This window comes from Poecilia reticulata, linkage group LG22 (genome assembly GCF_000633615.1).
Source record: "Poecilia reticulata strain Guanapo linkage group LG22, Guppy_female_1.0+MT, whole genome shotgun sequence".
Taxonomy (NCBI): Eukaryota; Metazoa; Chordata; class Actinopteri; order Cyprinodontiformes; family Poeciliidae; genus Poecilia; species Poecilia reticulata.
The window spans coordinates 5,386,447-5,409,973 of record NC_024352.1 but is presented as its reverse complement, the minus strand read 5'-3'; the positions used below and the strand labels follow the sequence as shown (position 1 = coordinate 5,409,973).

The following is a 23,527-nucleotide window of genomic DNA, read 5'->3' as shown; positions in this document are numbered from 1 at the left end:
AGGAATTCTTTGGCCCGCTCCTCTTCCCAACTTGGCTTCGGTCCAAGCGACGTGCAGACGTTCGTTTCTGCACGTCTCTCATCAGGTCCAGTCTGAGGCTGAGGTCTGTACTTTGACTGGGCCACTACTACAGTTTGCTGCTGATTGGTTAACCAAGTGCATGAGGCTCCTAAAAGCATCGGTTTTATTTGTTGTCATTTTGAGCTTTTGTATTTTGACTATTTTTAATCTTCAGTAAATAATGACCGTGTAGAATCTGTTGTGTACATTTATGCTTTTGGAGGATTTATGTCATTTTAACAATTCGGTAAGGATGAGAGAACATTTATTACTTACTTTTATTTGTATTAGAATAATTTTATCTAACAAAATTACAACGTGTGACATTTTTTTATTAATATTCACTCCTGAATTTTAAACTTTAAATTGTAAAAACAGTGGAAAGGAGAGACAGGAGTTTACCTTTCTACAGCAATTCATTGTTGGCTCAAATTACTGAATTCAAACAAAGTGTTATGTCAAAGCCTCTGATATCATGAAGCCTCTGAAACTGCTTTTAAAGCATGGAGTGGTTTCTTTATAGCTTCAATCAGTATGTTATGCAACAAAAAAGACGATTTTCTCAGAAATTGATTGTTTTGCTTATTTTTCTCTGTTTGTGCTTTGCCACATTATGACACCTCGTTGTTTCGACTTTCAGTTTCAGTCATTTTCTCTTTGATAATTTCTTTACGGTCTTTCTCCGCATATCTCACCAATTTTAGTTAATTCCTTGTGTTAGTTCTGTTGTTCTTAATGTCAGTGATTTTTTTTACATTTATTTATTACACAGTATATGTTTCTGTTACCGTTTAATTTTTCTCTACATTCTTTTTTATTCTTATACTCTGCTTTTAAATTAGCTTCCCTTCCCAGCTGTCAGTCATCTCCACCATTTCCACATTAATTATTCTCCACTGGCTCCTTACGTCACTTCCGTCCTCTCCTTTGGTCCCTTTGTTCCCGCTGAGCGCCTACTTTCCTGGTTTTGTAAGTTTGCTGTTTGTTTAAATAAACTTTGATTAAATTCACTCGCAACTCCAGTCTACATGTTGGTCCTATACCACAAAATCGCACAATGTCAAAATATGAATCTCAAAAACGGACGTTTAGCAGTTATTTATTAGAGGACATGTTTATAGTTTTGTTTGGTTCTTCAGTACAAATGTATCTTACATTTTTTGAAACCTGTTTTTTTTTTTTTTTTTTTGAAAGGGACACTGAAGGGAAAAAAAMAAAATTAAATAAACTTTATGGTGCGCACGAGCTAATTTGTCCTGCGGACCAAATCTGGTTCGCACGAGGAAGTTTATTTTCTCCTTCAGTGTTCCTTTAGGGACTCCGTAAAAGTCTAACATTGGAGGGGAGTAAAAATAGTTGTCGTACATTTATAACTCGTAACTTCCGCTGCCTTGTTTGGATAATTAAAGCTTCTACTACGTGTGGACGGTGGGGATAATCGGCTCCACGTGTTGCTATAGATTCAGACTGTCTGGTCTGTGTTGCCGCTCCGCTTCGTGACCCAGTTCATCTCTTACATAACTGAATCAAGATCAGACATACTCTTTAGGGGGGGTTCGCATCACCAAAGCAAAGAACCCACCCAACGCGTTGAAAGTGAGAGGTCTGACTTTGATCAGGGGTGATTTGTTTGACTCTCACAGCTGCAGTGCAGCGTCTTACACGGGAGCATCGCTGGAAATGAGAGTAATCAGAGCAGGCCTGCAAAATAATGGGAAGAGCACGAAACTGACAGCTTTCTAGCAGCCAGTCATTTACTCAAAGAGGACCAGTGTAGACGCTTGTTGTGCTCAATCCAAGCTTATTAGTGGAAAGTTAAGTGGAAGGAAAACGTGTACAGGTAGAAATGGGTACACAAATGGGTACAAATAAAAAAATGTGTGCGCCTTGCCACAGCTAACCACACGTGACCACGCTGCCTGATTTGATAAAGAAAAGATGCTCAATTGTGCTTTTTAAGGATTCACCTTAAGAGKTGTTTCATGTAGTTGAATTAAGTTTCTCAAACACGATTTAGGTTTGTTTAACATGAAAACTCAATAACTGTAATATTTACTTGGATAAACTTATTTTTGATTCACTTGTAACAAATTAAGTCAGTGTTTTAAGTTGGATCGCCTGTTCTCTTTTAAATATTTTTCAATAAATAGGCAAAATTCTGAACAATGTTCAGCCAAATAAAGATGTTTCACACACAATATTGTTCTCCGTGTCTAATTTTTATTTGCTGTAGCATGAACTCGGACAATGTTATCTTTAAATCCAAAGCAGCTCAATTAATAAATACAGTAAATGACAGCCATTTTGGGGGAGGGGGGAGAAAAGAAAAAGTCACATTTTATCATTATTTTCAATCATATGACGGGTGGGATGACTATGAATTGGGGGAAAAATGTAATTTGATGCAATTGACCAAAAGAACGTATATGGAAAAAATCTCCCATGTGCATTTGTACTGAACCCTCTTTACCCTGATGCCTCTAAATAAAACTATAGTGCAGCATTCTAAAGTCATCAAAAGATTTATGTGGGGGGGGAGAAAACAACCTAGGACATAAAATCCCAATTTGATACCTTGGAGACCGGAAGGTGCTTTGTTAGAAACATTTTGTTCAAAAGTGCAACGCAGAAGGGGGTTTGGGGTTTGGCAGCCTTTGTTGACGTCTCTGTTTCTAGTATTGGTGGAGAGGGGGGAAAAAAAACAAAAGAGGTAAAAGAAAAGAAATTGAGTTAAAAATGTCACTTCAGCTGTTTCTTCTCAGAAGCATAAACTCCAGCTTGAGATTTATGCGACCCCGGAGTGAAGCGCCGCACGTGGAAGTCAGATGGCTTTTAATTTACTGCAGTCGTTACGCGAAGCCACAGTCACCGCGGCTGCGCTGACGATCCGTGCTGCGGCGTCTAATTACAGAAGACCGCGGACATGTACGGACACTTTAAATGTTTATTTTTAACCCCCTGTGTGGCCTGTGAAATCAGCCGCGATCTAAAAATGCTGAGCTCAGTGTAGTTATTGTCGGGTTCTGTGCGTGCCCGTTTTTTTTTTTGTTGTTTTTTTTTTTTTTTTGATACGCTCCAGATACAAACGGGCGACAGAAACCAATGGCTCTATAATGGATAAAAATAAAACGTAAAAGAAGCTGTGTAATTACACGCGTAGCCGCGTACGACCGCGGCCCGCTGCGCATTAAGGGACTGGCTGGATATTCTGGCAGACGCAGAACGATTGTTGTGGATTCTTGGGAAACTGGAAGATGCGGTGACCTTGCAAAAGTATTGTCGCGCTAAAGCCAAATTCTTATGTATTTTATTGGGTTTTCAAGTTTAATGCTTGTTTAATGCTCCCAAAAATCCCAGATGTCTGCAGCCTTCGCAGTCCAGAGTCCGGATAAATGAAACTCGTTGAGAGCCGACAACTGATCAATTTTCATATCTTATACAGGAAATCTGCTGTAGAACTTTAGCAAAAAGATGACGTCTATATATTTTCTTCTGTTGGATGTTGATATTTCCGGAAGGAAGAAAAAAGATCTAAAAAAAAATATGTTACTGCTTCTTTTTGGTGTCGTTTTGTTGTTGAAATGTAACGCAACTATTCCATGAAAACGGGGCTTCAACTAAGAATTATTTTAATAATCGATTATTCAATTGATTCATCTGACAATTAATGGAGCATTCTGAAAATTTTTCATTTAAGAACTTAAGCCTTTTTTATATTAGAAATACACTTAATGCAAATAAACAATTCAATTTCTTCCTTCTTTTACATAAAAATAATCATTTTATTGCCTAAAATGCAGCAACATAGGATTTTATTTAGCATATGCTTAATCATGTGTGGCAAAGGATGCATCTGCAGCTAATAAACATTCTTCTAACATCAACATGTGAACCGGTAATAATGTTTGGATTAACCGATAAATAACTGAATAGCAAAAGGTACTCAGCTTTTAAGATTTTTTTGAAAATCTGAAATGTAAAATGTATATTTAGTTTGTGCAGTTTTGGCTTAATTACTGCTCTGACCGTGTTGTTCTTTGCTAAGCCTGTAAACTCCCGGTAACGATTAATCGATTACTAGCTCAGTTGATGATTATTTAGGAAATCGATTCATCAGAGCTAATTCGATTAATCATTTACCTGGTGGTTCTGGAGCTGCAGGTTCCTCTGCTCTGTGACAGACCGACACTTAGATAAAATCCAATCCAGTTTGCTGCATTCAAAAGTTATCCAAATAGTAAACACACATCACCTGCATCTCGTACACATTTGAGCACAACTTACTGAACACCTAAATCATTAGCTTAGCATAAACTCTCTGCAGTCTGAGGAAAAGGTGGAAGGTTGTGGCAGTTTAGAAGCTGAAATCTGCTAATTATGTGTCCTTTTGACCAATGGCAGAGAAGCAAATAAGCATATTTTTACAACATAAAAGCTTAAATATACAAAGTAGCGATGCGCTAACTTCTTATTTTTATTTTTTTCTACAGTGTTCCGGCATTTTTTGTGTGCTTGCTTCTCACCCAAGACAACTTCTTTTGTACTTTGCTTTTGACGTTTGTCTTTGTTGCGTTGCTGAAGACGAGACGCTCCCTGTTGGATGCTTTTAGGTTTGGTCCCGTTGTCATGCGTGGATTACTCCTCTTCGAGGTGATCTTGTTTTCCCTCAGGTTCTCTGACAGCTTCTTACCGTTTAAACCGTCTGTGGCGGTCTGGGTCGCCTTCGGTTTCGCAGCAGTCTTCTTTGTTGGTGGTTTCGTCTTCCTGTTCTTGTTTATCTCTTTCTCCTTTAGCTTTTTCTCTTTCTGCCACGATTTGTTCTTATTCTTGCTGACCGGCTTGGTGGGTGTTTTCCTGTCCGGCTTGGCAGCAGCGGCTTTGGTTGTGGTGCTGGCTGCAGTCGTGGTGGATCCGTGCCGACCGCTCATCGCCGGCGGTTTGGTGGCCGGTTTGTATTTTCTTAGTGGTGGTCTGGTCGGTTTCTTGTTGGTCTTCAGCACAGTCTCTGGAACGACACACATGCTAGCAGTGAGTATTTGTTTTTTAACAACTCTGCAGCCATATATTTTGTACCTTATAAAAATGGAACATTTGGCAATCGAAATCAGGTTGGGGAGTTTGAAATATTTGGCATTTCCCTTTTTAAACGTGTTTGATGTAAAAACGGGAGACCGCTTTTAATAGTTTTATAATGTACCTAATGTGGCTGTGCGTCTTTGGTGTAAAAGGGAATGAAACAGAGAGAGTACGGTTTTCTAAAGACAAGTACATTATGACGATACTGCTCAAAAATTTATTTATGTGTTTAATTTTTTGTAAAAGTATATTTTGAATAACTCTTTAATATTTTTTTTTACTTAAGAAAAACTAAAGAAATGCTAGGCTAACCTAATTCTGGTAATTTAAGTTATAGAATTTTATCCACTAACTTTTTTTTTTTTCAAATAGAAACTGATTGAATTTGATGTTTAATTTATGAAAACTTACAATAATTTGTTCACATTGTCTTTTCTCCTGTCAGTCACATCATTTAAAAATCTTTATACCATTTGAATAGAAAAATTGGTTTCTGAATCGAATTGTGACCCTAAAAATTGGAATAAAATCGAATCAAGTGTTCACATTAAAGTTAATTTACTTTTATATCAGGATTGTTCGAATGTTTACTCTGTTTCACACAGGAAGATTATTGATGGCTCACCTCTTCCTAGCTTCATTTCCAGCGTGAAAAATCATCAGATTTAGTGTAAATGATCACCAAAAGCAAAGCTGACAACAGTTCAAATGGCTTTTGGATCAACCGCTGTCATGTTTTTCAGATTGGATTTGTTTTAAGAAAGACCAAGTCCACTTTGGTCTTGGCTCTTCTCAAACTGGCTGTCAATTTTAGCCTTTGGGACAAACTAATCTGTATTTATATGAAATGAAAATGCAAAGGCCGTCATCTGCTGCAAGACAGGAACTACTTAGAGCTGACCTTTGACACACACATAGTTACTTTTACTTCAGCTTCATATACGCGTCTTGTAAGTAGGTGTTACTGACGATCTAATTACAGAAAGGTGTAATTTACTAAAATATGTGTGTGAACCAGTATGGATGAGTCTTCAGACGAGGCATGTCCCAGCTGGTTATGGAGTCTTTTTTTTCTTTTTTAAAAAGCAACATTTTTATTCACTTAAGTTGATTTCAAGGTTTTGGACAAATTTGTCTTTCTTCAGCTCCAGGTATCTTTGGATTGGAAAGCCTCAGATGCAACAATCTGCTTTTAAATCACATGATGGTATATTTTTGTGTGTTATTCACTCTGTCATCTTAGTGCTCTGGGAGCTCAGTGCCATTTTTGATACGGTAAACCACAGTATTATTTTTATTTTTAAGACTTGGATCATGTTGTTTGTAATTAAGGGATCAACATTGCGATGGTTTTGAATCTCGTCTTGAGGCCATATCGTCAGAGTTCAACTGGTTGATGCGTAAGTGCTCGTCTCTCATGTGGCGTCCCTCAGGGCTAAATTGTTAGACGTGATCTTTTTGCCCTTTATAAGCTCCATCTTGGTTAAACTTCTCAGAAAGCACAGTTTCACATCTCATTAGAAAGCTGATGACATTCAGTGTTGATGAGCGTTTGACTTACGTTCACTGGGGACGAATGGAAACTTTTTCCCTTTCACCTTGACAGGCAGAGGTTTCTCCTTGCATTTCCCTGGAGGAGCTCTCCTGCAAAAGTTCACGAGTTAAACTCATTAAGTCGTCTTTTAGTAGTATAACTGCTATTTATAACATAAAAAAAAMMAAMYWMMWTTKRWWAWTTTTTTTTTCTTTTAGGTTGTTAAACTAAGCCATAAAACGCACACAACTCAGCTTAAAAAAGCTCGTTTGTTCTTCGACTGGCAGGAAGTGCAGGATTAGTACCCTCACTCTATTCTGAGACCCGACAGATGTTCCCTGGAGCAAAAGCACGCAACCTCTGTAATTTCTCCCTCCATCTATAGATGTGTACTATGTGCTATTTACGTAGTGTGTGTGCTTAAATTGCTCACTGTCGGCAGTGTACTCAGAGTTTTGAGATCAGGGCAAATTCCTCCACTCGCTCCTCTGTGTAAGTCTGTGAAACAATTATTTGAACCTGAATAATCTCAAACACAGCAAGGAGTAAAAAAAATGTTAGTGAACAATAAGGTTACACGCTTGTATCCAAACCTTATTTCTATCTATTTTTTTATCAGAGAAGCCTGAGATTGTGCTGATCCCAGAGACATCTGTGTTTCCTGACTCTGGCTGATCTGGAAAATAAGTTTTCCAAGGTTGCTTTTTATTGACCTTAGTTCTACTTTCAATATGATGATGCCACAAAACCTTTTAGAGAACCTGGGGTCACTTAGCATCAGCGTTTCTTTGTGTAGCTGGCTGTAAGGCTTCCGCATAGGCAAACCCCCAGACGGTACGTTTTGGGGAGAAAAAAAAAAACACCTTTAACGCAGCCATCATGATCACTGGGGTTCCGCAGGGCTGTGTTTTAAACCCCTCAATAGCGGTTTTCTCCATTGAACACGTAGTTGCGCAATCTGGCTCTAATGGAAACTGTTGGCTTTGTTGACCTTTGACTGCTACGCCAATTATGAGCTGAATTACATCATRAAACATAACAGCAGTGCGCCTCATCGGTAATAAGATGATGACGCAAACAGAGAGGAAGTTAACCGACTCAAAGCCTGGTGTGGCAACAAYACCCCAACAAGAGATCACTGTTGACTTCAGGAGAATGTGAATGCCACAACAGCGAGTACGCTGGTGGTCTCCATCTTCACCACTTCCATACAGGAWGTCCATTCTAAGCACGCTGACCTGMGACGTCTCAGTCTGATTTGGTAGCCGCTCTACCGCCGAACAGAAGGCGCTTCAAAGAGTCGCTCCCATCKGTTCAACAACTACGTTATTTACATTGCCAGAGCAGATCTACCGAGTTTATAAAAGATCTCACTCACCCCACACTGTTAGACTGTCTGCCCTCTGGAAATGGTTACTGCAGCTGCACTGCAGAACAACTGGATTKAACAGGAGCTTCTTATTGTTGGTAGTGGCCATATGTGTTGGCACACACTGTCTTTTGTCTTATGTTGAGCTTTAAGAAATACAATTTCGTTCAACTCTGTCACATGGTACGAATGACAATAAAGTTCGCTAGCTCAATAACGTGCTAAAGTAAAAAGACCCAAAACTGATCAGGACTGAAAGATAATTACAAGTCAGATAAACTTGATAAAGGTGGGATTTGGTCGGGTTTTCTACTTCAAGAAAAACTGATCTGTTCAAGTCTGATCAAACACAAAACTGTTTAAAAAAAMCCCCAAAAAAACAGATTTATCTTTTTTTTCATGCACTATTCCTGCAACAACCACCACTATCTTTACAGAACATACACCCAAAAATAAATAACAGCTTTTTATTTCTGCACCAATCTCTCCAGTGACTTTTGAACTGTCTTGCATTCAACTCACACCATTATAGTTTCAAGCATTATTCATTAAAATATGCCTCACTCTTTCCATCCTCATGTATATATGGATTTATCCAGTGGCTGACACAATGTGTAAATAACAGATTTTCTTCTTGAGTTTTTTTTTTAATTATCCATGTAGGAAGTATAAATTTACACACTTTTTTTTATTTTTGTGATGATGCATTTTAGCCCTACGAGGAGGAAGGTGTTGCACTTCATTCAGAGTCGTTTTCCTTTTCTGCACAGCATATTTGAAATGACGAGGCGTGCCGGTGCTTTGCAGAGAGCCAGCTTTCCCAGAGTTAGTTTGGGAGAAATGGAGGAGAAATCCTAAAAGCTCCTGTGCAGAACTCCGACTGAACAGATGCTGGAAACGTGGCCGCGCTCAAACCTGTGTAAGGAGTTTACACCGGAAACTGCAGGAGCGAGCCAAATACATATATATTTATATTGAATATTTAGTCGCGATGACTGATTATGATTTTTCCCGGTATTTTCTTCGCACCCCTCAGAGAAAATAGTTTTTTTTTTTTGCTTTAATAAACTTTATGGAGTATTTTAAAGCATTGCAAATAGCGCTCCACATTCCTGAAGCATCACAACTGCAAGTTACCAGTTTTTTTCCCCCCCAAGTCCAATACTGTCCAGATGTTTTTTTTTTTTTATCTTCTTTTTTTTTATTGATTTCAAGTTGGGACATTTACTTGAAAAGACTCGGTCATCAGAGCGAAAGAGGCCTCCAGAGGAAAGACGACCCCGTCTTGCCTGTCCTCTTCATAAGCCGATGCGAGGACTTCTGCATTTCTAGACTTGAATTTTGCACATAAAGTACATAAAGTAAGAATACTCGTGTTGATTACTTAATTAAACGCGCAAACTAAAGTTTGAGCATTTCGTTTGCAGCATCACATTGTGGAATCCTGCATGTTTGTTTTTCGTTTACACACATTTAAGTCAATCATGGAGGCTGGTGGTGACAGAGTAATGCTACTGGAGAGATGAACAGATCACATAAATGAAATATTATTTTACTTAACTGGACATTTTATGTCTGTACAAAGTGCCTACAAAATTTAATCACGTTGGATTTACATGAAGACTGAGGAGCAAAGTTGCGTTTTTGAGCTTTTACTCTATGTTCAACATTTAGACCTAGAGAATTGATCTTAATGTAAATAAAGGAAAGCAATATCTCAGTGTTACGCATGACACCCCAAGTCAAAACCAGGAACCAGAAGTGGAGAATAAAAAAATAATAAAAACCATAAATTCCTGAGAAAATAAGAAATATGTTAGCATAAGACACAAAGAAACCACCCTATGCTTTATGTAGCAGTTTTAGAGGTATAAAATGACAAACTTTGTGTTTGTGTTGACAGAGTGAACCTGAGCCGTTTCAGTGTGTTGGGGAAACCGGCAGCTGATTAACAAACCGGCTTTATTTGGCTATTTGCACACTTTACAGTTCTTGCTTTCAGCCAAAACGCTGCACGCTTGAAAGGAATACATGGCTACTTATCGGCGCCACAACATCTGAAGAAGACAGATGGTGAGATGGAGAACATCCACAATTCTGACTGTGAATGCTACAAGAGAAGAAAAGAAGATTCTGTCCAGATCTAAATCCAATCGGATATTTACAGCAGACATTAAAAGGAACAAAAAAAGTCCTTGACAAGACTCTGTCCTGCGAAGTGCATCCATCAGCTTGGTGTGTTGGAACCTGACTGATTGTTTCTCCAGATTGAAATCGAAGACTCAAAGAACTCTGGGTCATAAAAGCCAGAAGGGGAGCAGCAAAGGAGTCATGTGATCCGTTTCCATGGATGATGGATAACTTCTCTGAACTTTGAGTTGTATAGCCTCTACTTGATTTGTTCTTTATGAATGGTTCTTACAAAGCGAGAAAGTCAGACTCCAGCTAATGGGCTTGGTGTCATATCTGAAGTATTTTATTGCACAGTCTCTCTTTCGCTACGAAGTCACAAATCTGGCAAAATGTCCTCCAGCAGCACTGAGTATCGTTGATGCGGTAAAAGAAACATTGTTTGAGTAACTTAAGTAGCGTGTCTTGATAAGTACCACTTTAAATATTTAACATTGAATTCAACTTTTAACAACCAAATTGGAAATTTGCACAAAAAGAAAAACAAATTTAAATTTGTTTCAAAAGTAAAACAAAAAAAGAAAATTTCGAAACTCAAATTTTTTGTCGTTTTTTTTTTTGGGTTAGCAAACTTTCGACTTTTCAAATTAAAAACTTTCTGAAATTTTTTCTAGACAATTTCCGAGATTAGCCTCAGAATTATTAGATTTTTTTTTGGAGCAAATTTTTGACTATTAAAACTTTCTTGATTTTTCTAGAAAATTTCCAATTAAACTAGGCAGAAATTTTCTCATCTTTCTTCTTTTTTTTTCTATCTACAATGTCCTTAATACACCGCCATTGTATTCTGTAATGCGACRTGTAATGAATAATAATCTAAAAAGGTCTGTGCGTGATGCCGTACCTGGACGGGTCCATGAATTTAAACACCGTTCCAGTCGGGGACATGGCACTGGGGTACGAAGTGGCCAGAAAATACAGCTCCCCTGACAGGAAATCATAAACAGATGGTCGAATGGAGGACGAAGTGTTGGAACTCGTAATGAGGAACTGAGCAAAGCCAACCTGCTTCATCTTCAGCAAAGGAGATGATGAATTTGTGGTGATGATTGATGAGTCCAGGGAAGGAGCAGGTTGTTGTACTACCCATGCATATGCTCTTCTCTTTCCAGGTCCCTGCTGCTTTGTTTTCCTCCAATGCCATGAGCCGACTAAATGAACGAAAGGAAAAAGAAAAGTCACAGATTTTACTGGGAAGTGTATTCTGAGTCTATATTCCTTCTCTTAAGGAGCAAAAAGCCTTTATTTTTAGTCTGAATTTGGCTCAGACTAACACAATCTTACCCAGTCATGAAGTCTCCAAAAATGTACAGGCCATTCAGATTTGGTGATTCACATCCTCTGTACACATACCCCCCCGTCACAGACTTCCCAACATGATGGCTATATGCAAATATGGGGAGGATGTCATCTGTTGTGGCAGAGAAACGCACGTCAGACTTTACTAAAAATCTAGCGGATGGGAAAACTCTTCCGCCAGAAACGGCAGGTGATGAAAGTGTCGGAAAATGTCTCCTAGTTTCCACTTTTAACGGGAACAGGAAGGAGTTACTTACTCAGAGAGGCGTTCTGGCACAGCTTGATGTCGTAGCACTCAAAGCCCTCCTTCGCCCTCCATCCGTAGTTCCCCCCTTTGACGATGATGTCGACTTCCTCGTAGCGGTTTTGACCGACGTCTCCGCAGAAGATCCGGCCGCGACCGTAGCCGCTCACCGGGTCGCCGCGGTCCACCGAGCATCGCCACATGTTCCGTACGCCGTACGCAAACACCTCCGGTCGAGCATCTGGGTCTCTGGAGAACGGATTGTCAGGTGGGATCCGGTACGGTTTTCCGACTGGGTCGCTTCCATCCACATCGATGCGCAGCACTTTGCCCAACAGAGCACTCCTGAGTAACCAGATTAAAAAAAAGGAGGGACGCACAATATTGAATTTTTCGTCGATATCCGATATGCTAAAACTCATTTGGCCGATAACCGATATCAATACCAATATTTTTTTCCCTACACTTACTAAAACTACATAACTTTCTCTACTGTGGAGTTAAAATACTGCATTACTTGCTGCCAAATGCAAATGCTAAAAACGGAGGCTGAAAATGATGCAACACTTTCAACTTTCATTATGTTTAATGTCAAATTTATTCATATTTACAGTTCAGGCAGGTACAGCGCTCATGATTCTGGAAAACTTTCCATAAATCAATGACAAACGAACGGAGGAATGTATAAGAACATTCTAGATAAGAAGCTGAAGATGAATAGAGTGTGTATGTCTGTGCGGGCCAGCGATGTTTCAAACATCAAGGAATCTCTTCATTTGGTTTCAGAGAAACTCCAGCTGCCAGAACRGCCTAGTCTGACACCGAACTCCCATCCAATTGAAAAATGGAAAGATCATAGTTCACAGAAAAGACCCAAAGATTGCCAACATCTGGAGTGAGTTTTATTTCTACAGCACCATTAGACATTTAAACTGAGAAAAATTATCAATGCTTATCTGACCCAATGCACATATAATATCCATCGTTTGTATTGGATTTATTGTTACCAATCGTGGCTAACGTTTGGTCTGTCGCAGCTCTTCCATCTGGGGAAGCCGATTGGATGCCTCCCCCTAATGAGGTCGTCCTTCCACCTCATTTTGGGGTAGTTACCCGTGACCTCTCTAGCGTCTTCCTCAGTCTTTATGACTGTTTGTTCTCTAAAGTTCTCCAACAACATCAGTGAGGATTTGCCCTGATTTACACCCTAGATGGATTCGATTTTGATGTGTGAAACCTGATATCTGAAAAAGAAATGGATGCTGTTGGGATTTGACACGCTAAGTGAACCTGACTCAAGGTTTTCATCACTTTTTGTCACAACAAAAGACGACATTTTATTGCTCTTTCAGACCATATATCTGCTTTCTATAAAAACTAAGCTCCTTATTCGTCAGACTGTCAGTTCCTGAAATCGCCGGATATAAATTCCAGATTCATATCTGGAATTATAAAAAATTATAAAACTCGTAGGATTAATAATGGCCAGCTGTGTAAATCTAAGACAGGTGGCAGATTTTATGCATTATCACAAGCATCATTTTCATTCTTCTTTAAAGCCTTTCAAAATCAAAATCAGACAGGATGCACTGTTGGTTATTCCAGGTATGTCAGAACAATTTGAAACAGTAACAAAGATAGAGTAACACATTCTGTGTGAAACTAATTGGTCTCCTTCACACTGCAGTATAAACCTGGGTTGATAAAAGGAGGCTGATCTTCCAGTTCTCCAGCTCGGATTGTTAAGGGATTTGGTATTTATTTGTATCTTACTTCTTTTGTTTTAATAAAAACTTCACAATAAACATTCTAATTTTTTAAAAACCTTTAGAAAAGAAGTGATATCAATAACAGACCTGTGCCTACTTTGTATTTATGGATTATTCACGTAAATGTAGAACAAAGTAGCTTGTTTTTCTCTAACATATAGAAGTTAAGCTTGAATAATCGGTTCTAAGTCTCCGTTTTCTGTTTCGAGGGACTAAATGTATGTTTTAAGGACGGACAACTTTTTCCACATGATTGGATATGAAATGGAGCTGTGACCTTGTGTTGACATTTGTTGTGAACTTGTACTAAATGAACAACAGTGATTTGATTGTGTGTCTACATGTTCTCCCAAGCGTGAAGCGATCCGCAGGCTCCCACCTGTTCTGTGCGTTGCCGTACTTCCCAAATGGATCCCCGGCTTTCCCACCGTCTCCTGTGAAGATGTACAGGTAGCCGTCTTGACCAAACAGCAGCTGACCCCCGTTGTGATTTGCAGCCGGCTCCTCAATTTCTAAAATAACTCTGCGTATGAGAAAAGGATGAAGTTCATCATAATCACGCACACTAAGGAGCCAAAGAAGTTCATGTTTATGCCTCCAGATCGTGATTGTTAGTGAGCAGAAAACCACTGTTAGATTACAAGACCAAGACCAGCGCCCCGCACTACATGATACGATAAAATGTGAAATATGATCAAAATTGCTTCTCAAAATTGATCTAAAAAATCCATATTCCCATAAAAACACCCATAAAGAGTAACAGAAACCCCTAATTGCTTGGATTTTAATCAGTGCGTTTTGCATCCACTGAAAACAAAGATGTTAACAAATAAACTGGACAGTATGCTGTACGCTTAGTGATATTTTCACAGTTGCGGTCTTGACTGGTCTTGTAATAAAATGCCGAGTCCTCAGCGCCGGAGACCGAGACAAGACCGAGACCAAATGAAATGCGGTCGAGTCCGAGGCGAGACTGAGACCATCAAAAAATGGTCTCGAGACCAAGACCAATCTCGAGTACTACAACACTGGTAACTGTTGCCTGCAGTTGTTCTAAAAATTTTGTATATATTAAATGTAACTTTTAAAAAATTTGACTTTGTAAATTAAGGCCTTGAAATTGGGCCTCTGTCTCTTTAAAAACTCCACCTTTTTCTGAAACTGCCTTCAGGAAGTCTTCACATCATGGCTCCTTTATTAACTTTTTTAACAACATTTTTTTTTACTTTCTTTTTTTTTTTTTTTTTTTTTTTTTACCAGCGTTGCTCTGAGAAGTAGCTCACATAATGAGCTCAGCAGATGCTCGGTTCCACCAGGTGTTTGCTCAGATGACAGCTCTGATTGTTGCGTCCTCTAAATCCTGTCGGATTATAAAATACTTCTCAATATACGAGTGTCATTTTCCGTCGTCTCTGCAACTTTGAGGTGCATTATTATGCACCTTTGTTGATCTGTTAAATGGCAAAATGCGGGGAAAAAAAGTTCAAGGGAGAATACATTTTTTTACAAACTGCTGTAAAATCCTGCCAGGAGTTTATATTGCAACTCATGCTAACACATCAAAACACCTTTAAAACCGTAGCTGAAAAAAGAGAGAAAGTAATTATTGAAGTGTTTCTGATTATAATTAGTCTTATATTGAAAAGAGTTTTCAGAAAATGCTCTGCAGAAGTGATGTGACATGGATTGGTGAGGGGACACTCCTACTAAAACGCAGCATAAACACTTTAAATCCAAGTAGCTACGTGTGATTTGCTGGAAAACACAGAATGCTCTGCAGCGAGTTAAGCCTGCACGCCAGCCAGGTGGTAACGGAGAAATATTTCTTCATGAAATATGACCCGCAGGCGAGCTTTCATCCAAGATTTACTCCTGCTTCTTTCATGTCCGGGGCGTAACTTAACTCTAATGCCCTATTTGCTGACAGATGCCTGAGGCGTTAGAATGTTGCATCACCCAAATAACTGCAATAAATAAATAAATAAATAAAATAGTTCTCATGTTCAAATATTAGTTAATGACATCTTAGATTTCTTTGGCATTTGTTAAGTTTCGGGGGATTCTGCCCCAGAGAAACTGCCCCCGCCTCAACGGGACGTCAACAATAAATCATAAAACACGTCAGTGCAAGCTTTTGGAGCTTTTACAACATATTGTTATATTGTATGCACTTATACACAATAGCACATTTTGCTGGAGGTTAAATTGGCCCAATAATTGTTGCGATAAACGATAACATTGTTGCTTTGAAACCATTTCAAAGTATTATATTGATAACGGCATAACGCAAGCTGTCTCTATGAAAGACCAATAAACTTTAATTTTGTAAAGAGGCAAAAGAAAACACACCAACCAAAGAACTATAAATAAAATGTTAATAAAAACCACTTAAACTAAGCCTGTCACAATACCCAATCAGTCAATCAGTCAAATGATAAATTAAAAGGAGCTTGATAATTTCCATTTTGATGATCAATATTTTTTGAAGGGCATTTGGTTTAGGTTGTAAGTGGTTTTTATTTCAATTTTATTAATCCTTAAAATATCTTCCAGTTCCAGTGAAGTGCTCTGTACAAAATTAAAGTTTACTTGTTTACTTTGAAACTTGCATTATCGTGAAGTCATCAATATAGAAATTAAAAATGGTCTTGAAACAACAATATTATCAACAACAATATTATTGTTTATCGCAATAATTATTGGGACAATTTATTGTCCAGCTCAGTTTCTTATCTTAACAGGCCTACACAACCTAAACCAAATGTATTATGAGGTCTCTGTAAACAAAATTGCCTTTCAAAATATTACTAATCATCAGAATGGAAATCATCGCTTTCCTTTTAATTGTTCATGTGATTAGTTGATGAATTGTTTAACTATATATCGGAATCGCATCAGAGGCCAAACTTTATCGCCTTACCTCTCCGAGTAAGGATCGGCGACGTTCATGTCGCCGGCGGACACTTTCATCTCGCTGATTCGGATTTTGTCCACCTTGCCGTAGAACTGGATGGAGTAGTAGATGAAGAAGCGGCCGTTGCGCCGGTACTTGGGGTGGAAGGCCATGCCCAGGAAGCCCCTCTCGTCCCCCAGCCAGGGAGTGGTCAGCACCTCCCCGCTCATGTCTAGGAAGGGCCGCTCCAGCCGGCTGCCGTCGCGCAGGTACACCCAAACAAAGCCCAGCTGTTCGGCGATGAACATCCTGTGCGTGTCGTCGCCGCTGTGCAGCATCAGCACGGGATTCCTCAGGCTGTTGGCCACCTCTGTCAGGCACACCTGGAGACACCCTTTGGGGTCCTCCACCACTTGCCCCAGGTTGCTGTTGAGGTCGGTGCTCTTCAGGACCCTGGGGTAGCAGTAGTCTTGGTCGGAGAGGTCGACGAGGCTGCAGAAGGTGGCCATGTCCCGTCCGGACGTGTCCAGCAGCAGCTGGTTGTCGGTCAGATATCGGAGTACGTGGCGGCACTTGCTGTGAAACTCGGAGCAGTAGCCGAAGCAGAGTCCCGGCAGGTCTCTGACCGGAGTGTAGGGGTCTTCCGCGTCGTACAGGTGGGCAGCGTAAGGAGAACACTCCTGGTGATTCATCGGAAGATGTTTTAGGAAATGACGAGATGACGACAACAACAACAAAATATGTCGAATGAATCACACAACACGATGCACTGAAAATGTCAAAAGACTCCCTTTAAGCTTTTATTCGGGGTTGAGGTCAAATAAGTAAAACATAAACGTCTCCAAAGAGTTAGTTACAGTTCTAAATAAACTAATTATCAGTGTGGATGATGTGTTAATTTAGAGTTCTTAAAGGGGCTGTATCATGTATTTTCCAGGCACATAGTGCCGTTTTATAGTACAATCAAGAAATCGTCACCTTCAGTTCTAAAAATGCTTTATATATCAATGACTTAAAAGAAATTTGACTTTGCCTTGAAATTGAACCTCTGTCTCTTTAAGAAACTCCTGCTCCTAGCTCAGGTGTGACGTCATTCCTAACTCCAGAAAAATCGAGCGCGCTACCAAAACCAGTTTCAATGTTTTTGTATTTTAGACTCTTGTATTTCTCTTGTATTTTAGACTTTGTGAAGCCATTTGTGATGCAATTTTCACTGAAAAGTGCTTTATAGATATATTTAGTGACTTTCTTGACACCCTGCTGAGTTCAGGTTGATATGACGTAAAGTTCATGAACGCTGAGGCTACTGCTAGTGTGTAACACACCTGCTGTCATTAGCGTCATTTGTAACTAGCTTACACCGTATCACTGTTATTATAGCTATTGATTTTAACCATACAGGAGAAGCAAACTAAAAATAAAATAAAATATTTGGATTTTGATATGTAGAGTGGTTTTTAAGTGTTTATGTTAACCATTTTAAAATAACATCAGCTCATAAACACCAAATTTACATTAAAAAGTAAATAAAAACTAGCTAAAAAATAATATAGAAATCCTTTTTCCATAGCATTTAAGTTTTGTTATTCAATGTTATCCAAAATGTATGTTGTTTTTTTTTCTTTTTATCATGCTAGATTTTTTACTCTTGTACGCCCCCTGATGGTGTGGAGGGCCTAAGGAGTCACTTACCTCGCATTGCCTTGGGCCAGCTCTGCATCAGCACCACCAGCTCCAGAGCACCCTCAGCATGATGCTGCCCCCACTATGTCTGACATCCTGACTGATTCAAACATACTCCTGATCATTGTGGTGCAGTAGTTTAATTTGCGTTAATCTGACTACAAAGCTTTCCTGCTGACAGCTTTTGGCTCGTCCACACAGCCAGGCTGTGGGTTTCAGTTGCGCCTGAAGGTGAAAATTATAGAGCGGGCACTTCTTTGGTGGTCAGGGCCTTCTCAGTTAAACTCTCTTCGCTGTGGACGGCGGTCCAGTTAATGCTGGATTTGTTCTTAAAACATCACAACAAATTTCCTGTAATCTGACTGTGAAGGTTTGGGTCCGAAGGGTGGGACTTTGAGCCAGTTGAAGGTTTTTTTTTTTCCAAACAGACGATAATCCCAAATACATACTGCTTTATTTTTTATTCTTCCTTTGGAATGGATAAAGGAGGCAACATAAAAAATCTGGAACACCCTCCCCAACATAAACGCTGTTCAAAATTTATGGACTACAGTTTAAAGCCTTTTCTGTGGTGGGAAGCCAGCCAGTTTAAAGGAGCTCTATCAGTTCTGTCAAGAAGAATGGTTGAAAATACAGGGAGGAACTTCAAATCTACAAAAACCAGTGATTTACGTGCAACTAGCTAATCCACACTGCAAATCCTCAGAGGTTAATATCTCAAGTAACCTTTCAGCAAGAGCTTGTTTTAAGTCAATAATTGCTTAATGTTGATGATAAAGTTCTTCTTCCATTGGAAAATTATTTCACTTATGACATGGGAAAAATGTTGTGATAAGTGAAATAATCTACGAATGGAACTAGAACTTTTTCATCAATATTAAGGAATTATTCAAATAAGCTCATATCTCTTGATGAAAAGTTACTTGTAAGTTAGTTTTTCTTATTTAAAATGCACTAAGATATTTGCACTAGAAACTAAACTAAAAATATCTGGTAAGATTTTGTGTTTTTGCAGTGCAAACATCAAAGGATCAGTATATGCTTGTATGTTTCATTTTGACTGTATTGAGCTTGAAATTTCAAACTTATTTTTAACAGTCAGATTTTTTTGTACGTTGTACAAAAAAGAAAACACCTTCAATGCATCTTTAAAAGCCAAACATGACTTCAACACAGTGATGATGAATGCGCAACCTTGTGTCAAAATTTCACGCTTATGTTGCATTTTCACATACTTTTGCGGTTCATCCTCTTGACTCACCAGCTTATGCATTATGCACGGCGTCAACAATTAATTATTCACCTTCACCTTCGAGGTCATGCTGTGAAATTCCGCCAGAATATTAAATCCGAATCCATCACAGCGTCGTTTGAAAGCGAAATCACCGCAGCTGTGGAGGTGGTGTACAGCAGGCTCACCTGGCACATGATCTCCTTCAGCATGTCCTCGCACAAGTCGTAGCCCGCCGTCTCCAGCTGCTCGATCACGTCCCAGTATCTCTCCGCGATCACGTTGTCCGTCCTCTGGTCGCAGCAGCCGAACTGCTCGTACTGGGAGCAGAACTCCAGGTGCCACTGCGGCTTGAAAGGGGGCTCGAAGTCCAGGCACTGAGGGTGAGCTGATGCCGGCTGGATGGCGGCAGACAATATCACTGAGATGATGATGATGGTGAAGATGATGATGTTGATGAAGATGATCTCTGGTGCGCCGCGTGCCTGCTTTGGGGAAGCACGCGCCGCCGCTGCCTCCGTGCGTAAAAGCGCGCAAACGGCACGGCTCGGTCGGAGAGCATCCCTCTGCTTCCTCGTCATCGTTACCGTCTGACTCCCTGAGGCTCCTTTACCATTGGCTGCCAGTTTATATAGGCGGCCGAACTCGCGCGGTCGTGCACGTGCGAGCACACGCGCTCTCAAAAGAATGCACACAACTTCTTGTGGCAGTTTTTTTTTTTTAAACTTCAATTACGTTTCCAGCCAGGCTTATTAGTAGTTCAATTAGCAGAAAACAAAAGTGAACAAATAAAATTAATGATATTTTAATGTTATTCCAAACTTATTTGTGTGGTTTCTGCACCGCAGCAAAAGTTGGCAAAGCTTTTACCCATAATTGCCCAGAAGGGGGCCAAGAACACACGCACGCACGCACGCACGCACGCACACACACACACACACACACACACACACACACACACACACGCGCGCGCGTGGTGTCGAGGCATGCACACACAAAAAAGGGTCAAAGCAACACAAACTGTAATTATGTCGCAAAGCGCCTCCGGGCAGAGCTGGATGCCCGCACAATGTATAAACTGTTCCAGCATGTCAGGAGGTATTTGAATATAAAGTCTAGTCAGGTGTGGATTACACAGTTTTGAGCTGCTTCCAAGAAAAAATACTGCTGATAGAAAATGTAGGAGCAGTGACAGACCATGCAAGAAAGAAAGAAAAAAAGGCCCACCTTGGTGATTGATAGATATAAACAGATAAGTGGTTATGAAGCTTCATCTGGCTTAAACTGTCTTCCATATGTAAGCTGTGTTCCCCTTTGGTTCTTATGGACATGAAAATACACTGTAAAAACACTAAATCCACCATCACGCCGTTTTTAAACTCAATCCCACAGAAAGTTTCTAGTCAGAACTAAAAAAAGGTTTTTGATTACAGAGCGACCAACAAAAACCTCGTCTCTGTTAACTGCAAAAGCACAAAATCGTACCAGGTGTTTCTGGTCCAGTTTCTAGTGCAAATATCATGAAATAAGACAAATTGAACTTCCAAGAAACTTTTCAGAAAGAAGTAGAGGCTTGTTTTAAGTTGATAATCTAGTTCTAGTTCCACTGGCAGATTATTTCATTTATAATATAGGAAATATGGTTTTGTTGTCAGTGAAATAATCTGTCAATGGAACAAGCACTTTATCATCAATTTTGAGGAATTATTGACTTAAAAGATCATAAATCATGCTGAAAAGTTACCTGTGAACTAGTTTTTCTTTTTTCAAGTGTACTAAGATGTTAGTATTAAACATTAAACCTAAAATACTTGGTAAGACCTTTTGATGCCTGCAGCTGTTTTTTTTTTTTTTTTTAATGCCTGCAGCTTGTGGTGCCCTCCTGTGGTGGGGCCACTCTGGGCAGAAAGCCATATCTCTCATATTTAAGAGCACCACCATGGATTGCAAATTTACAGTTCCAACTTTGTTTGCTGGCATCTTAAAATATAGTTTCCAGGTTCTCTTGAGACCTACTTTTTTTCCCCACATTACTTCATACATTTCTGTTGGCTGAAATGTCCGTGAGTAAACAAATGGAAAATCCAAAACAAAAATGTAGATTTATTCATGCCTGATCAGAAAAATAAGTGAACTTTGATAGAGACCGGCAGGTTGGTGGAGGCTTACCTGACGATCTGCTCCAGGACGTTGAAAAGACCTAAAATCGGCTCCCTGCTGTTTGAGCTTTTAAAGAATTTGGGAGAAGAATGGAAGAAAACACCCCAAATCCAGATGTGAGAAACTTGTAAAGGTATAAAATCTACTTGTATATAAACCAAAGACATTTCAACAAAGCACTTAGTAAAACCTTATGGGCATTGGAAAATGTAAAAAAAGAAAAATCAACTTGAATAACACAGAAAATAAGTGTTGAACACATGAAGAGAAGCATATGAAAAAACGCATAAAAACTCAAGAAACTGAAGAAACTGAAAATCAGTCAAGTTTATTTAAACAGCACATTTCAGCAACATGCCAGTTAAAGAGTTTTCCATTGTGAAAACATAAAATATATATGTATATGTTGTATAATATGTAATATATTCACTTCTGTGTGAATGAGATGTGCAGCATGTTTAGCTGTTTCATAGCAAATTGATGTGTCACCTGGTGGCAGAACAAGATTAAAACTGTAAGATAATGTGCAGCTGCATTTACTTATATTGGAATTGCGCTTTATTATAAATGATCATTTAGTAAATGGAAATTAATAACACGTCCACAATGTTGTTTTCCCCGCACAATGTGATAGCCTGCATGATTTGCGTCTTTGGACAAAACACATTCCTGCTTTAGAGAAGTCAATGAGTTTAGAATAAACAGCGCCTCCTACAGTTACGATGTAGAATGGTCGTAGAATTAAGTGACTAGGTGACTGTCTGTCTAAATAAAAAAATAAAAATTAAAAAAAACATTTTCTCAGAAGCAGCGTTTTGTTTACTGTGTTTAATAGGGAACAAAAGTTAAGTAAAATATTTCCCCATTTGATTTGGGCTCAAAAATCAAAAATTGTGCATTTATCACAAATATTACATGTTGCATTTTCAAATGAAAGTATTTTTTTCTCTTTGTTTTCTTTTTATTGTGCACAAACCCGATGTAAAACGTCCTTTCTTTCTGTTCAGCTCACTTATCAAGATACATTGTAGTGACAGTATCTGTTCTGCAGATGGCAGCAACGAGCTCAATAGGTGCAGCAGGACGAGGAAGCGGAACTACGTCACTTTCTTCTGGCATTTGTTTTGGTCAGAACAAAAACGTTGAAACTTGCCGAAGAAATACATAAACATCCGCACGAGCTCTTCAATTTACAGCTCAGAAAGTTACATTTTTACCCAGTTGACTTCCAAAACTCTGAAACAGATAAGGAATCCTTATATACATATAAATAAATAAAATGATAAGCTACTATATTTTTCTTTATCTTTTAGCGTTAATGTGTTTTCCAACAAATACAGGTAAGACAAAACTATTTCTTGCAGTGCTGTTCTTTGTTTTCAACACGGCTCTGGTGTTATATTTTCAACAACAAAAAATGCTTCATAAAACTTAATGAAAGTTATGAGATGAAAAGGGTCATAATGACGCTTCTTGAGATTTCTTTCCTCGTGTTTGTTTTTAATCTGAATCTAAATTGGAACCCACGTACAAACCGTAAGTGGGTTCCAATTTAGTGGTACACAAATACAATTTTGGTGTTAGCTTGCTAAATACAAAAAACTATCTACTTGTGTGGTCGTTTCTGAAGTCAGAGGGTTTATCCACTCAGACAGCTGTCAAGCAGTTTGTAGCAATAAGTAAATGAGTATGTTATTCCTAGCAGTCAGAGGAAGGTTGGCTCACTCTTTTTGGTATAGAAGGGATTCACTTTAAACTTTAAACCGTACAAAAACGTTTTTGATGAAACTTTATAGTTTTGACTTTTGAAAACTTTGGGACTTGTAGGTGGCCTATCTGCTTCTGAGTAAACGAAACACAATTATACCTCATCCTTCAGTTAATAAAGCAGCATCAGTTTATACGTTTCTTTTTCGTTATTTATTTATTGTTTGTTTGTTTATTTGCTTTTATCACAAAATACAAGAAAAAACCCCAAAACGTCTGTCCTAATGGCGGAATCTGTACAGAAGAACCGCG

The 23,527-nt window shown here is 39.0% G+C and overlaps 1 protein-coding gene across 1 annotated transcript; it reads right to left on the bottom strand.

Moving 5' to 3' along the window:
* Window positions 1-2,260: 2,260 nt before the first annotated feature.
* hhipl2 (HHIP-like 2) lies at window positions 2,261-19,929 on the bottom strand. Its single transcript, XM_008398854.2, has 9 exons — window positions 19,537-19,929; window positions 16,462-17,114; window positions 13,921-14,064; window positions 11,786-12,117; window positions 11,514-11,640; window positions 11,235-11,380; window positions 11,074-11,155; window positions 6,698-6,780; window positions 2,261-5,065 (listed from the first exon to the last, which is right to left on the bottom strand). Exons 1-9 carry the CDS (start codon window positions 19,927-19,929, stop codon window positions 4,545-4,547), a joined length of 2,481 nt encoding a protein of 826 aa, XP_008397076.1. The 3' UTR covers window positions 2,261-4,544.
* Between the last annotated feature and the right edge of the window lie 3,598 nt (window positions 19,930-23,527).